At 36.4% G+C, this 15,536-nt stretch overlaps 1 protein-coding gene across 23 annotated transcripts in view; it reads left to right on the top strand.

Moving 5' to 3' along the window:
- The window catches only part of BACH1 (BTB domain and CNC homolog 1), a 54,944-nt gene that overhangs the window by 3,440 nt on the left and 35,968 nt on the right, over window positions 1-15,536 (top strand). For 7 of the 23 annotated variants that reach the window (XM_073362717.2, XM_073362700.2, XM_073362653.2 and 4 more), the window contains 3 exons: window positions 2,327-2,448; window positions 5,603-5,764; window positions 14,921-15,218. In XM_073362717.2, coding sequence (XP_073218818.1) covers window positions 14,979-15,218 — 240 coding nt within the window. In that variant the 5' untranslated portion in view covers window positions 2,327-2,448; window positions 5,603-5,764; window positions 14,921-14,978. Of the gene's footprint in view, window positions 1-427; window positions 2,449-5,602; window positions 8,185-14,920; window positions 15,219-15,536 lie in introns of those variants that run through there. The other 16 variants (XM_073362810.2, XM_073362782.2, XM_073362800.2 and 13 more) reach the window with 7 other exon arrangements.

Below are 15,536 nucleotides of genomic sequence, written 5' to 3'. Positions count from 1 at the left end.
AAATCTAGTGCCCCACACAAATGAGTGCGCTGCCACTGTGGATACAACTTTAATATTGTTTTACATTGTGACCACTCACTCCATCTAGGCTAAGGCCTCATCTTCATTAGGAAAAGGCTTGTTCTGAATGCATGTTAGGTGACACAAAGTAGTTTTTAGTTTTCATGTGAGTTAGCAGGCCACGGTTCCGTGGGAGAACCTAGGGTTTACTTCAACCAGCTAACTTGTGTGACTATGACAAATTGCTTTGTTTTCACTAGGATTTTACCTTGTGTTAGGTTTCAGAGTAGCAGCCATGTTAGTCTGTATCCGCAAAAAGAAAAGGGAGTACTTGTGGCACCTTAGAGACTAACCAATTTATTTGAGCATAAGCTTTGGTGAGCTACAGTTGTATCCGATGAAGTGAGCTGTAGCTCACGAAAGCTTATGCTCAAATAAATTGGTTAGTCTCTAAGGTGCCACAAGTATTCCTTACCTTGTGTTAGTTACTGCATGTTAGCTGACATGAGTTAACATTACCCCTTTTGCTAGGGAATACACACCCAACTTGCCATGAGTAACTTGAGCACAGATAACTTGAATAATCTCTATGAAGACATATACCCTAGGGGAAGCTTAGGCTATCACGTGGCCTGCTAACATGTCTTCGTATATTAGTTGGCATCTTGTTGAGTATTGACATCTTTTCAGTCATGTTAAGACAACACAATTGAAAACCAGACCTGTTTTCCTTTTCCATGGGGTCGTTTCTTTATGAGCAGATCTTGGATGGTATATCCATATATATGTGTATTTACCTGTGTTAGGTACATAGGTCACAATATCTGAGAGCTTTTCAAACATTAATGACTCTTTTCCACACAGCCCTCATATGAGGTAGGAAAGTTTCATCCATATTTTCTATGTGGAGACTGAGGTACAGAGAGACTGACTTGCCTGAGGTCGCACATGGAGTCTGGGTGGCTAAGCTGCAAATTGAAGCCAAGTCTTCAGAGTAGCTGTCCTGTGCCTAACCACAAGGCTATCTTCCCTTCCCTATGTCCTGCACATTCTAGTCAAATTTATTTATACCTTTGTCCTCACTGAGGTGAAATCTTCAAAATTTTACTTTTAAACTTTTTATTCCGTCTACTTTCTGAAAACTTATTTCAGTTTTGCAAATGTTTATTTGAAAAGCTTTTTCAACTGGGCACGGTTAGATTTTTTGATCAAATATTTTAAAATTGTTTCTCGAATGTAACTGCTTCTGTTAAATCCTTCAGGATGATTCTTGGCTCTGTCTCAGATTAGTAAGTAATATATAAGAGTTCTGCACAGTTAGTTCTGTTTTATTAAATGCGTTTTATTCACCTGTGTATGTACTCAAGCAGCTTCCCCAGTACTAATCAACTAACAAAATCCTTAGGGCTGTGTTTAAAGCCATTGTATGTCATTTTCCATACTTAAAAAATGTTAAAGAATTAAGAAATTCTTGAATTAAGAAATGAAATGATTTAAATCTAAAATATATGAAACAATTCACATTTTTAGGAGGGAATGAGTTTGCAAAGCTTCTAGGTCATGAGGGGAAAGGTGAAGGATTTTACCTTTTAAATAAAGCAGGAGCTGACAGTAAACTCTCTTAAATTTTTACACACATTTTCTGGTTCACTATTTAAGAATATTTCTTTTCTCTAACCCTGGGAGTGTTCATAAATGTGAATTTTTATCTTGGAACTTGTCTCAAATGTGAGACGACACTTTGAGTGTAAAGTAATGGTGTCTGAAGATGGGTAGAGGTTTAGAAGACCCAACCGTATGACCATGTGACCTGCTTCATGGATTTAACATAAGTCATGTTACAACAATTTCACTCTTACACTAAATTGACTTATTGTGGTCCATTCCAATTCTCTTTTAGAAAGTCAAACTGTTGCAGTGCTTTATGTTCTTCTTGAAATGTGGGCTATGCCCACAATAGGTATCTCTATAATTGCACTGTTTTTCACAAGAATTTCTTTTGAATGCTATTGGGGTGAGAATTTGTGGTGGATGGAAGGTAGGAGTGGGGACTTCTAAATCCCATGCCCAACCTTAAAAATGTTTAAAATTGAAACTACTACCCAGAAAAGTTTAATAAGGCTATTACTGACTCTGACCCAAACAGTGAATGTTGGGTAATGAATCAAACATGCTCTAAGATAAGGAAGAATTAGGTTGAGTCATGGAAACAGTTTCTAGCTTTAGAATATTCTACTTTAGTGTAGCTCTAGTGTAGGGGAAATAATATGTGAACTGCATTATTCATTGCTGAAAACTTACCTGATTTTAGTGTTTTTTCTTAAAGCTCCAGCTTCCAGAGTCTTACCACTTACTCTTAGCTCACATAACTGCCAAGAAAACCTGGACAAGGTGAACCCTAAAAGTTTTAAAAAACCAAAACAAAACAGAAGGCAAACCAAAACAATTGTAAGTCTGTTTTCAAAATCTCATGGATTTTTTTAAGACAAAAAAAAAATGGTTTTGCTGGCCCCTGACTATTTAATTTGGATTCAGCAAAGCTCAAAATAATACTGTGATAAGAATCATGGGTCGGCATAGGGACATACTAGATGACCTAATAAGCTCTTAATTATATTGAAAGTATAATGTTAGTATTGTGCCAGATGTTTTGACTAGTGACTTAAAGAATACACTTTTGTTCTTAATTTATGAGTGAGGTAACTGCTTCTTTTGCTTTATGTTGGGAAATAAAATTAATACTATCTTAATTTCTTTGTTTAAAAATCATCCTGGTTCCTTTAAAAATGTTTGCAAAGTAAAGATGAACAAAAACAGATAGAATGCTTGTTCATGCCTTGTCAGCATAACATAATGAATCAGCAACTCTTAACTACTGCAAGCATTCATCTGAAACATAACTCTGTATCCATAAAAGGAGAGAGAGTTGGGGGAAGGGGCATAGATATAAACTGTTGTTTAAAATCTACTGCTAACGTCTTGCTGAACTGCCAAGTGGCCACACTGGTTCTCTGAATAGTAGTAAATACCTTTAGTTCTTTTCATCTATAGATTTCAAAGCTTCTTTTTAAAAAAAAAATAAAAGTCTAAGTATCATTCCTCTTTTGCGGATGAGGAAATTGAGGGAGGTACAGTGACTTTCTTAAGGTTGAATAGCAGCTCAATGTCCGAGTCAAAAATGGGAACCCAGATTTCTTGTCTCCTGATCTAGTGCCCTATCTGATGACCACATTGTCCTCTAACTATTTAAGAACTTAAAACTTTTTATTAAGGCACACACATTACATGCACAGTGATGCAGACCACCTTTGTCTGTATTAGCAGCTGCTAATGGCTTCAAGTCCCACACTCTGTCTATCCAAGTGATAAATGACAGCTTCACTGTCTTTGTGGCACAGTGGACAACTTAAACTGCTTCAAGACCTCTAAATCAGATCAGATTGCAGTTACTAGAGAGTCATTCTGTCTTAGTTATGCAGTTCATGCAGAGTTCCTGAAGAGGTTAACTGCACATAATGTTCAGAAGGTGAGACTTGCTTATCACAAAAGATTAATATCCCAAATGTGGTACTAATTGAAATGGAGAATTGTCACCATGTTCTACACAAATTGTGAAATAAAAGTCTCATGCTTGCTGTGTTGCAAAGTTCTGCAGGTGGGAGGATGGAGCTTGTCTTAAGGGGGAAATGTCTGTTGGCCCCAGATTTAGAAGTAAAGGAAAACATGCATACAGAGTTAGCTGACTGGTGGAAAACACACCTGTAACTGATACCTGAGTCTGAGAATGGTGGATCAGATCTTCCTCCATTTGGGGACCTCAGAAGTGTGTTTATTTACCATTTGGTTAAACAAGAAGCTGCTCTTGGTGCCAAGAAAACATTGTTCTGGCAAGTTGAGCCATCTCCATACATTGGTGAAGGAAGCTTGCATGTGCTTTCCCTGCTAGTTCCTGTGAAGATAGTAAGTGTCCTGGTTAGAGCTGGGAAAGTTGATGAAATGTCTAGAGGTATCATACTAATCCTATACTAGTAAAGACAAAATAGTCTGTTGGAGTTGGTATTACCTAAGGCAGGGGTTCTCAAACTGGGGGTTGGGACCCCATACGGTGTCATAAGGTTATTATGGGGGAGGGTGTGTCAGCCTTCACCCCAAACCCTGCTTTGCCTCCAGCATTTATAATGGTGTTAAATATATAAGTGTTTTTAATTTATAAGGGGGGGATCGCACTCAGAGGCTTGCTATGTGAAAGGTGTTGCCAGTACAAAAGTTTGAGAACCACTGAGCTAAGGTCTCAGACTACTTGGCAACCTAGACCTAAATTCTATGGCAAGATTCCAGTGTTCTGAAAGACTGGTGCAGTACATGGGAAATTCTGCAGCTGCTTCATTTAAACTATAAAAAGTAGCTTTTTAATATTTAAGTAAATTAAATAAAGGAACCCATAGTCTCTCATGTCTATTATGGTAGTATATGAAATTGATCTTATGATTTCTCTATACTTCTGGTGTTTGTGTCAAAGCTTTTTTTATATGGACAACACAAATGGAGAAGCTGGAGGTGCTGGCAGTTGAATAGAGGGCAGTTTGGAGGTGTGGGAGGCAGTTAAGGATTGTGGGGTAAGCACACTTGTTGGATGTTTCTATTAAAATGTCCAGCAGTGAAATAGTGAACAGCAGTGACATTTGAACTGTCTTTTTTTAGGTTAGAAACTTACATAATAACATGTATCATTCAGACCTCTTGCCTGTTGTGTTTCAGGTTGTCTGTAGACTCTAGTATTGCACCAGATCAGTACATGCTAACAATTTCAGGGCTTTCTTTGCTGCCATAAGAGCTAGAAAGTTTTTTCTGAGGCACAACTCTTTACTGAGAAATTGATTTAATACTAAATTGAGCCGTTGTAGAGTACACAAGGCTCAGGTTTTTTTTTTTAAAAAAAAAAAGATGATCAGAATGAGTTTGATCATATCACTACAACACCACCTTTTCTAATCCAGTATAATTCTCTGATTCATGAGAACTGAATCACGGTGTCTCAAGTTCTGATTTCTTGAGATGCTCTGCTAGGAAGACTTGATGTAGAAAGGGTATTTTTGCTATGAAGAGACTGACAGAGATCCTTTAAAATACCTCATACAGAATATTTCTGGACTCTTGTATTTGTTTGAGGCTTGCTTTGAAACTGACTTGCTTTATACTCATTTACTAGTTATCTTTCCCTATAATGAATATGGTAAAGTAGTTTCTCTGCACCTTCTTGTCAGGTTCAGATGGATGTATTTCCCCCCACCATAAAATTTACATCTTGCGTAAAATTTTAAACTGATGAATTATTTGTTTTAATAAGAATACCAGAAACACACAATTCTTCTACAGATCATAGGATTTTTCTACCCTGAAAAATGACTAGAGGTGGCTGTTGTTGTTGTTGTGGTTTTGTTTTTTTTTTAATCCACCTTCTTACTCAGATCCTTCCATTGTATGTATTTGGCAATATCTATTTACCTTAGAAAGAGAAATTATTGTGTGTTGCTTTTTACTTATGTTGACAGTGCAGTGCCAACACTGTTAAAATAGTGTGCATTCTTGTGTATCCTTATAGAGAGATTTACTCAGTTCAAGTTACACTTGTACAGATCCACTGAAAGCATTGGGATTGCACAGAAGTCACTGAGATCTAATTTACTCTGCAGAATCTTTATGCTGGTGGTGACAAACAAGAAAGAAACAACCAAGCTGGACTTTGAGAACGTGAGATAATCTTGTAAGGCTGGTGGTTAAGACGGAAAATATTTTTACTTGCAAGCTAAATATTTTGATCTGGAAATCCATGAAAGAAAACATGGACCTCAGATTAATATTTTCTCACTTTTCAGAGTAGAATTGCACTTAAAGGAACCAAAAATATTTTTGATACTTGTAGTGGAATATCAAAATATGTTGGGGAGGTGAAATAAAGTATGTACACAGGACCATATTTCCCAAAAAATGTACAGCTTTAAAGTTATGTAAAATTTGTGGCCTAAGGGCCTTTGATACTGTTATAGCACTGAAGACAGTGTTTCATTTTATAACTCGGACATGATGGAAGTTTCATATTAATTTAGTAGTGAGTTGTCACACTGCATCTGTTTTTTTTTATTTGGGCGGAGGGGAAGGGCATGTTTATCTCATAGGGAAATTTTTTGCTGACCTAACTGTAAAAGTGTCGCAAGGGAATACCTGCATATTCTGTTTCTTCTTATCTGGTGCATTTGGCCACTTAATCTGGTGTAAATTATTTTAATTGGCTATGTGTTAATTTTACAGTAATATGTTGATATTTGAGGTTCTCTTACAAGTTATCAGCTGCCTAATTTCTAGTGTTTCTTACTCAAGTATTAGTTTTAAAATAAGCTGCTAGCTTTTTATTCTTTGAAGGGGCAATGTGATTTGGACTTTAAAAGTTCACTTTTGAAATAATGAAATAAACTGTCAGCGCTGACCATTCTGTTTGGCTGCTGTTTGTGCTTTGCTTGCTCATTTATGGATTGTTGCGGGGGACACGTCTAAGACTGTCACGAAGTAGAAAAACTTAATAACCCTATGTATTTCTCTTAAGAGACAGATACACCATAAATATCAAAATTAAAAAAAGGTTTGCTTTGTTTTCCCTGAAGAAGACTAAACCTAGCAACTCATATGTGCACTAGTGCCTGCTAACTCACTACCTTTTAAAAGTCTACTGTGGAGCTGGTTATGCTCCCCAGATGATCCCTTTTCAGGGAAGGGCAATTCTTAAATATCCTTGGCTACTAAACCAAGATATAATCCTAACATCTCTTCTGAAAACTGCCATCTTTGGGTCTAGCATATGAGAGAGAATATGGTGGGTCTGCAGGTGCATGTGCGGACATGAGGACATGGTAGTACAGCTATATGGTCTCTAATCGTGTGTGTGAGCCCCAACATTAGAGAAGAATAGATGATTTATTAGACGGACATTTAAAGCCTGTGCTGAGGGAAGCACCCTAATTTCTCAGTTAAAAAAACCACAATAAGATAGCCATCCTTTTGATCTTTGTCTTTACTTCTCTAAACTATGCTTTATCTGTGTATTGTGTTTTGACAGTTTTTTTTTTTTCCATGAGCATTTGTGGTGCTGTACTTTTTTTCCCTTTTGTTTCTTATATGCCATTATTTAGACTTGACGAGGAAGCATTTCATTAACTACAGCAATTTTAAAAGAAATGAAACTGTCCTTTCCTGAAAACTTTGAAATACGATGTGCAATTTCCTGTATTGTATGCATCTAAAATATTTCAAAATCTGGATTTCATGCTTAAAAATAATTTAAAAAATGGAAATAAGAACTTACTTTATTTTGAGTTCTTTAAAGGAGTAGCTTGTCAGTAGCAAATTAAAAAATCAGTTAGATAAAAAGTGCTTATTTAAAATTTTGATTTGAAGGCACCTGAATTGTTTAAACAAACTAACACGAACTGAAGGGACCAAACTTAAACATTGTGATAGAAGCAGTGCTGGCAGCTCACTGCTGACTTTAAACATATAAGTGGGGAGAGGTTTGAAATCATTTTACGTGTAGTTTAGTCATTGGGTGGAGACTATCCTTTTCTGCGTATGCGTAATAGGCTTTTTGGTCCTCTAGTATGCAGAAGGGAATATTTTAACTGGACTAAATAGATCTTGGAATGGATTCATATCTAGAAAAACCTTGGTTTTGATTTCTGGTGTATATATTGTCTCATTCTTGGTTACGTTTGGTGAAGCAGGCAGAGTGAGTGCATAAGGATTTCATTTGGGAGGGTGGAAAAAGCAATTTAAAAAACTGCTTTATAACTTATGCTGTATGTATCTACTCTACCATCTTCTATAGACACAACTAGCTTTGCGTGAGCTTTCATCCTAGCAATGAAATCTTATCCGTTTTCAGTTTTGCATTTCACTTTTTTTTTTTAGTTTGCCATCGTATTCCTAGTTCCTTGCTGTGCCTTTGTGACCTTTGGGTACTGTATACAAGGAAATTACTTGAATACTGTGAGACACCCACCATTTGTATCTCTGCACTACAATATCTGGAATCAATGGGATGAGTTAAGAACATAGACGCATGGAATCCTAATTTACTTTATTTGCTTTTCACTCTTAATGATGCGTACATTTTGGTGTGGTATGACTCTTCAGGTAGAATGGAATTTATTGATTAACTAAATTATTTATTAATTAAATTATATATTTTAAATTAATTAAATTTAATTAAATTATATATTTCTAAGCCCCTTCAATTTCAGTTTAAACCAATTTTTACTGAAAAATTTCTGGATTTTACAAAAAGTATTGAGTTTTTTCCAATTTTTGCCTTAGGTTTGTATCATTCAAATATATAAAAAATAACTAGTTTTATTCAGAAAATACATTACATGAGATACTATGTATTATGATAATACATTAATCTGTGTGTATATGAAAAGCTGCCTGTTGAAGTAAGGCTATGTATTAGTCTAGAAGATGTACATAATAAACAAACAGGCATGCATGCAAGCGCCAAAGTGTGTGTGCATCTGAACGTACTGATGAATCTCATGCTGACCGCGTACACATTTCAAGCTGTTAGCAGATGATGTTTAAAGATTTGACACACTAAAATGGAAAGAAAACAGAAATCTGTATCAGAATATGTTTCAGAACACAAGAAAGTATTCGAAAGTTTAAAAAGAAACAAAATAGGAAAAAAGGATGAAGTTGAGGGTGTGTGCTGCAAATGGTGTCGCCCAGTTATTAAATATAAATATAGGCTAATAGTTAAGTCTATAACAGTAAGCCGGTTATTCAAATGAGAAGTTTTATTTGGGGATTAGAGATGTATTGTTTTCTTTAACTCAGAGGTGGCATTGTGTTTTGAGTTCTGTTTTAGTTCTTCAGCAAACCACACTGATGAATGGAATTAGCGCATTAATCTACTGCATACTGTCCCCCTGTATTTCCATCCACCAAAATAAACCTCGATATTTACCCAGAAAAATTAATAATTTTTTGCGCTTATTTTCACCTGTTTTTGTTGTGATGGTAATAAACACTGATAAATTACTGGGAAAAAATAAAATAAAAACTGGAAACAAGGGGACCTATGTATTTAACAATTCCTATGCAAACTGTTGCATATAATTAGTAGTTAATTTACGTGTTTTTTTATCTGAAATAATGTGTGTTTTTAAAATCTCAAATGTTACTTTGAGGTCTTTCTCACATTTAAAAAAAAAAAAGACTGCTCAGGCTTTACAGCCATGCTGTGGCTGTATATTCGTGGAAAACCTGACATGAAAACTTCTACTCTTTTTTAATTTTTTGTTTTTATGCAGTTTTTGCTATTTTTCCCCAGTTGATGTACAATAGAACCTCAGGAACACCTCAGGAATGGAGGTTGTTCGTATCTCTGAAACGTTCATAACTCTGAACAAAATATTATGGTGGTTCATCCAAAAGTTTACAACTGAGCATTGGCTTTATACAACTTTGAAACTTTACTAATCAGAAGAAAAATGCGTAAGAATCTTAATTTAAATGAAATAAGCACAGAAACAATTTTCTTACCTCATCATTTTTTTAAACTTTCCCTTTATTTTGTTAGTAGTTTACGTTTAACACAGTGCTGTACTGTGTTTGCTTTTTTTGGGTCTCTGCTGTTGCCTGATTGCATACTTCCAGTTCCAAATGAGGTGTGTGGTTGGCTAGTGAGTTCGTAACTCTAGTGTTCATAACTCTGAGGCTCTACTGTATTATTAAAAATCCTCACTTTTTATCAAGGCAGGGTTGGTGTCACAAAGTTGGTCTTCACAATGTAAAATAATAGGCTACATAGCTGTAAAATCAGCCCTGCAGAAGATTTTCCAGCCAAACAACATCAGCATCAAGAGTATGAATCTGTCCCTCATTCTACCCCATTTACCTCAGTGAGTAATTTCACTGTCTAAATGGGGGGCCTGTGATAGATATTCAGTTGAGGTGATATACCCTTCCAGCTGTGGAAAAAATTTCCAGCCAACTATTCTGGACGCTGTGCTCAACTTTACCTCCTTTTCTTCAGAAGCTGTTTGCTTCTACAAGACCTCAATAAGTTCATGGAGGATAGGTCCCTCAGTGGCTATTAGCCAGGATGGGAGGGATGGTGTCCCTAGCCTCTGTTTGCCAGGAGCTGGGAATGGGCGACAGGGAATGGATCACTTGATTACCTGTTCTTTCATTCTCTGTGAAGCACGTGGCATTGGCCACTGTCGGAAGACAGGATACTAGGATAGATGAACCTTTGGTCTGACCCTGTATGGCTGTTCTTATGTTCTCAAGATCCAATTTTATGGGGGCTTGTTTTAAAGGGACTTGTGGCTTTTCCTTTAATGTTAAGTGTAGTGCAGGGGAGTTTCTGGTTCTCGTTATTGGTGTCATTGATACCTCACTGATGTTGGTGACTGTTTAAAAATAGCGAGCATAATTTCTGTATTTTTCATTGATAGGTTGGATTAGTTTTTGGGGTATGAAGGGAGAATCTCCCACTAGAACACTAACACTGTACTGAGTGCTAACAGACTGGGTTGTGGCATTTTTACCAGTATTAGTACTATTACCCCCTTCCTAACCCAACCCAAAAAAAACAAAAACCCCTAGTGTTGACAAAACCATACAGACTTCTTATAGGATCCCCCAGTGGAAAAATACAACTCTGGCTGACATTAGGCTATGAAGGTAGATTAAAGTATCTTAACTTTATGGGTGTATCTGCACTAAGAAAATTCTCTAGCAGCCGTGCAACCAACACTGTAAGCTGCAGGGTAGATTGAATGCAGGATTTTCTACCGCAGTTAAATGACAGTGACCTTGTGTACATTATAATACTCAGATGTGTTTGAACACAGTTGTCAAGATTAGATTTAAGTGACACTCTTGCCCATAATGCAGCTGTCTGGACAAATTGTGTTCAGCCTTGTCAGCTAAATGTGACATACTCTGGCCCCAGCATCTTTTAATTGCGGTTAGCTGACACTTGCTGAATATAGATTGTCATGGTCTACAAAAAACTGGGCAGCCTGGTATCAACCAACTTGCCTTTACAACTTTATTCAACCATGACCGTCTGTGTTCCATCAGGAGTCTGTCTCTAAAGAAGGTGGGGATGTACAAATATAGCATAGAGATAGGACTGGAGAATGTGAGTGAACTTGGTCTGTGCTAGATGCTGGAAGAGAGCAGATAACAAGGGGTGGAGAGGCTAGGATGTCTGCTATCTTTGTTTTCCTTGGGTACTCTCCTCTTCTCCACACACGTTCTCTCCTGAGAGTTTAGGAATATCTGTAGGAAAATGGAGTGCATGAGCTCTTCTATGAGTCATAAAGTTGTGTTTTAAATCATGTATTCATGTACTCCCTTAAATAGTGATTTACTGATAATCTGAAGCTTTTCCACCAACCAGAATCTCTCAGCCTAGTGGGAATACTAACATTATCAGTCATGTCAGTCTAAACAAATTTTGGCATCAAGGCCATATTTTGGAAACTATCGTTCTTACTCTTGTAGTTCCCTCCTCTTCCTTCCCATTAGGGATGGAGGGGTGACACTTCTACTAAATGATGTCAGGTGACATCAATATAACAATGGGTAATGAAAGAATGTGTTGGTGTTTTTTGGTTTGTTGAAACTGCATGTTCAAACATATGAACTTGCGCATATTGGGAGACGTGCTGTTTTTGTTGTACAGAGCCTTTGCTCATCCAACACAGACAGACAAATTAGAGGAAGAGAGAGTGATCATGCAATGTGGGGAAATGAGACAGCAGTGATAAATAGGTGTAGAAGAAAAGAACACATGCAAACGAAGTGAGGTGGGAAGAAAATAGTGTGAAGGAAAGGACAGAAGTAGAGAGATCAGCTGGGAAGTGGAAAGGAAAGTTAGTTACCTTGATTGGTTTGGTAGATTAGTTGTAGAGGGAACTGGGTCCATCTTTTCTAGAGAGAGGAATAGTCATTACAGTGCACGCTTGCCATGTCAGGTTTGAAACACCTATTTCAATCTCTAGGTATCTTACAAACCTTGCCAATGCAATGACAAAATTACAAGTAATTGTCCGTATACCAACCCCCAAGATTATAAAAACAAACAATAGCTCTTACCATTGCCACTATTGCTGGGTATCCCTCAATCCATCATATAGATCAAATACTAGACAACGTGTGTTTCTGGTATTACTCCATAGCAGCATATGAAGTTAAGGATGAATTTTGCCAGTTGACTTAAAAAGAATGCTCTTTTAATGTTAGGCATTTTGAACAATTGAATAAAAATTAGGGCTGCCTATTAATCACAGTTAACTCACGTGATCAACTCAAAAAAAATTAACTGTGATTTAAAAAATAATTCTTGATTAATTGCACTGTTAATAGAATACCATTTAAAATTATTAAATGTTTTTGGATGTTTTTCTGCATATTCAAATATATTGATTTCTATTACAACACCGAATACAAAGTGTACAGTGCTCACTTTATATTTTTATTTTTTATTAAAAATATTTGCACTGTACAAATGATAAAAGAAATACTATTTTTCAGTTCATCTCATACAAGTACTGTAGTACAATCTCTTTATCATGAAAGTGTAAACTTACAAATGTAAGGGTTTTTTGTTTGTTTTTACATAACTGCACTCAAAAACAAAACAATGTAAAACGTTAGAGCCTACAAGTCCATTCAGTCCTACTTCTTGTTCAGCCAATCGCTAAGACAAGTCCGTTTAGATTTACGGGAGATACTGCTGACTGCTTCTTTACAATGTCACCTGAAAATAAGAACAGGCATTTGCATAGCATGTTTGTAGCCAGGGTTGTAGGTATTTAGGTGCCAGATATGCTAAACATTCATATGCCCCTTCGTGCTTCGACCACCATTCCAGGGGACATGCTTGATGATGCTTGTTTTTAAAAAAAAAAAAAAAAAGTGTTTGAACTCCTTGTGGGAGAATTGTATGTCTCCTGTTCTGTTTTACCCACATTCTGCCATGTATTTCATGTTATAGCAGTCTTGGATGATCCCCCAGCATGTGTTCATTTTAAAGAACGCTTTCATGCAGATTTGACAAAATGCAAAGAAGTACCAGTGTGAGGTTTCTAAGGCTAGATACAGCACTCAACCCAAGGTTTAAGAATCTGAACTGCCTTCCAAAATCTGAGAGGGACGAGGTGTGGAGAATGCTTTCAGAAGTTGTAAAAGAGCAACACTCCGATACGGAAACTGCAGAACCTGAATCACCAAAAAAGAAAATCAACCTTCTGCTGGTGGCATATGACTCAGATGATGAAAATGAATATGCGTCGCTCCGCTCTGCTTTGGATCATTATCAAGCAGAACCAGTCATCAGAATGGACACATCTTCTGGAATAGTGGTTGAAGCATGAAGGGATATATGGATCTTTATCGCATCTGGCATGTAAATATCTTGCAATGCCAGCTACAACAGTGCCATGCGAATGCCTGTTCTCGCTTTCAGGTGACATAAAAAAGACATGGGAAGCATTATCTCCTGCAGATTGTAACCAAACTTGTCTGTCTGAGCAATTGGCTGAAGTAGGACTGAGTGGACCTGTAGGTTGTAAAGTTTTTCTTTATTTTATTTTTGAATGCAGTTTTTTTTGTACATAATTCTACATTTGTAAGTTCAACTTTCATTATAAAGAGATTGCACTACAGTACTTGTATTAGGTTGTAATAAAAAATAACTATAAAATGACCACTGTACACTTTGTATTCTGTGTTCTAATTGAAATCAATATATTTGAAAATTTAAAAAACATCCAAAAAATTTTCAATAAATGGTATTCTATTGTTTAACAGTGTGATTAATTGTGATTAATTTTTTTAATTGCACAATTGCGATTAATTTTTTTAATCGCTTGACAGCCCTAAGAAAAATGTTGCTATTTTCCAAGGCCATGTGAAAAAAAGTTTAAAAACGTCATGTTTAGTGACGTCATGTATGTAGTAATAATGTATGTATGCAAATTTTTTTAAGTGAAACTGCTTTGTGACTTCCGAGGGACCATCTCTGGGCTTCAAATAGTAGCTCCGTTTCCATGGCTGTTCAACTTTTTTTCCAGGTGCCTCTTTTGAGACTGCCAATGAGGAAGCTTGTTTCTAGTGTCTATGATGCAGGCGCTTTCTCCCTGAAAATGCAAGCATGTTCCACATAGGCCACCAAGCAGCCATGCAAACCAACTAACTAGTCGCAAAATGTTGCATATCTTATTTCCATTTTTTTTATTGTGGGATCACTTGAGCTATTGAGTCATTATTGCTGTATTTAAGTAGCATATTGTAGGATTTCTTTGAATTTGTTTTCTCTTCATAGAAGAACGTAGAGTGTACACCACATTTAAACAAACAAAAGCAGCTTATGTAGTATCTTGATGAACTTTGATCTAGAGCCTCTATACTTGTTCCTTTCAATTTCTGTAGTGCTGCAGTCAGGAAAAGATCTTTAAATACAGATACTTATTTCATGTCATAGAGTTTCATGGTAAATTTGTCACTTTTAATCAACATGCATCTCCAAAAACAATTGTGTTCATTTTTCAAGTGTTTTCAAATGTATTTTTCCTCCATGAGTAATAGGAGCAGGAGTTATTTTTAAAAATCATATAATGAAACATGAGCTTACTAAAGAATGTATTTAGAAACTTGCTTAAAAATAAGTATCTAAACTATGTTGTGTTTGCATTTTGTTTAGCTTAGAATCTGTATACTTAAACAGTGACCTTATTTTTCTTAAGGGTGCAATATGTGTAACTTAAATTGTCCCCTCTTGTGAGTCATAGTATTCTTATCCCTGAATTCCTATCAGATACTTACGTACTCTGTAAATTTTCACGTTTCTTTTCAGGTTTGAAGAATAGAAGAATGCTTTCCGCTGAGAATAGCACTAACACTGCTGATACACGATGCCTTTAAGCGAGAAGAATAGTGTGGTTTTTGCATATGAGTCTTCGGTACACAGTACCAATGTTCTACTCCGTCTCAATGATCAGAGAAAGCAAGATTTTCTTTGTGATGTTACTATCCTAGTGGAAGATCAGCGATTTCGGGCTCATCGGTCTGTGCTTGCAGCTTGCAGCAGCTATCTTCTTTCAAGAATTGTGGGACAGTTGGATGCTGATCTTCTCATCACTTTACCAGAAGAGGTGAGTGGCACTAATTGGCATACTTCTGTACATCACCATACTTATGTTTCTACACCATTACATTAAATTATGCTATACAATAGGCTGGTGTTAACTTTAAGTAACTAATAATCTTAAGTGGTTTAGGAACTGGGAAACTATTTGGTGAACAAACCTCTGCTTCAGAATTGTCATTTATCAGGCATTCAGTGTAAGGATGTGGGGGACACTCAAATGAGAATGAATATGAGCTATTTAACATCAAATTATGTCTTTAAAAAGCTGTAAATGAAATTAATATTGCTTGCTTGCAGGATTGTAACTTCTGTGCTGCACAAA

Source organism: Lepidochelys kempii, chromosome 1 (assembly GCF_965140285.1).
Source record: "Lepidochelys kempii isolate rLepKem1 chromosome 1, rLepKem1.hap1, whole genome shotgun sequence".
NCBI lineage: Eukaryota > Metazoa > Chordata > Testudines > Cheloniidae > Lepidochelys > Lepidochelys kempii.
This window is presented reverse-complemented; position numbering and strand designations above follow the sequence as displayed.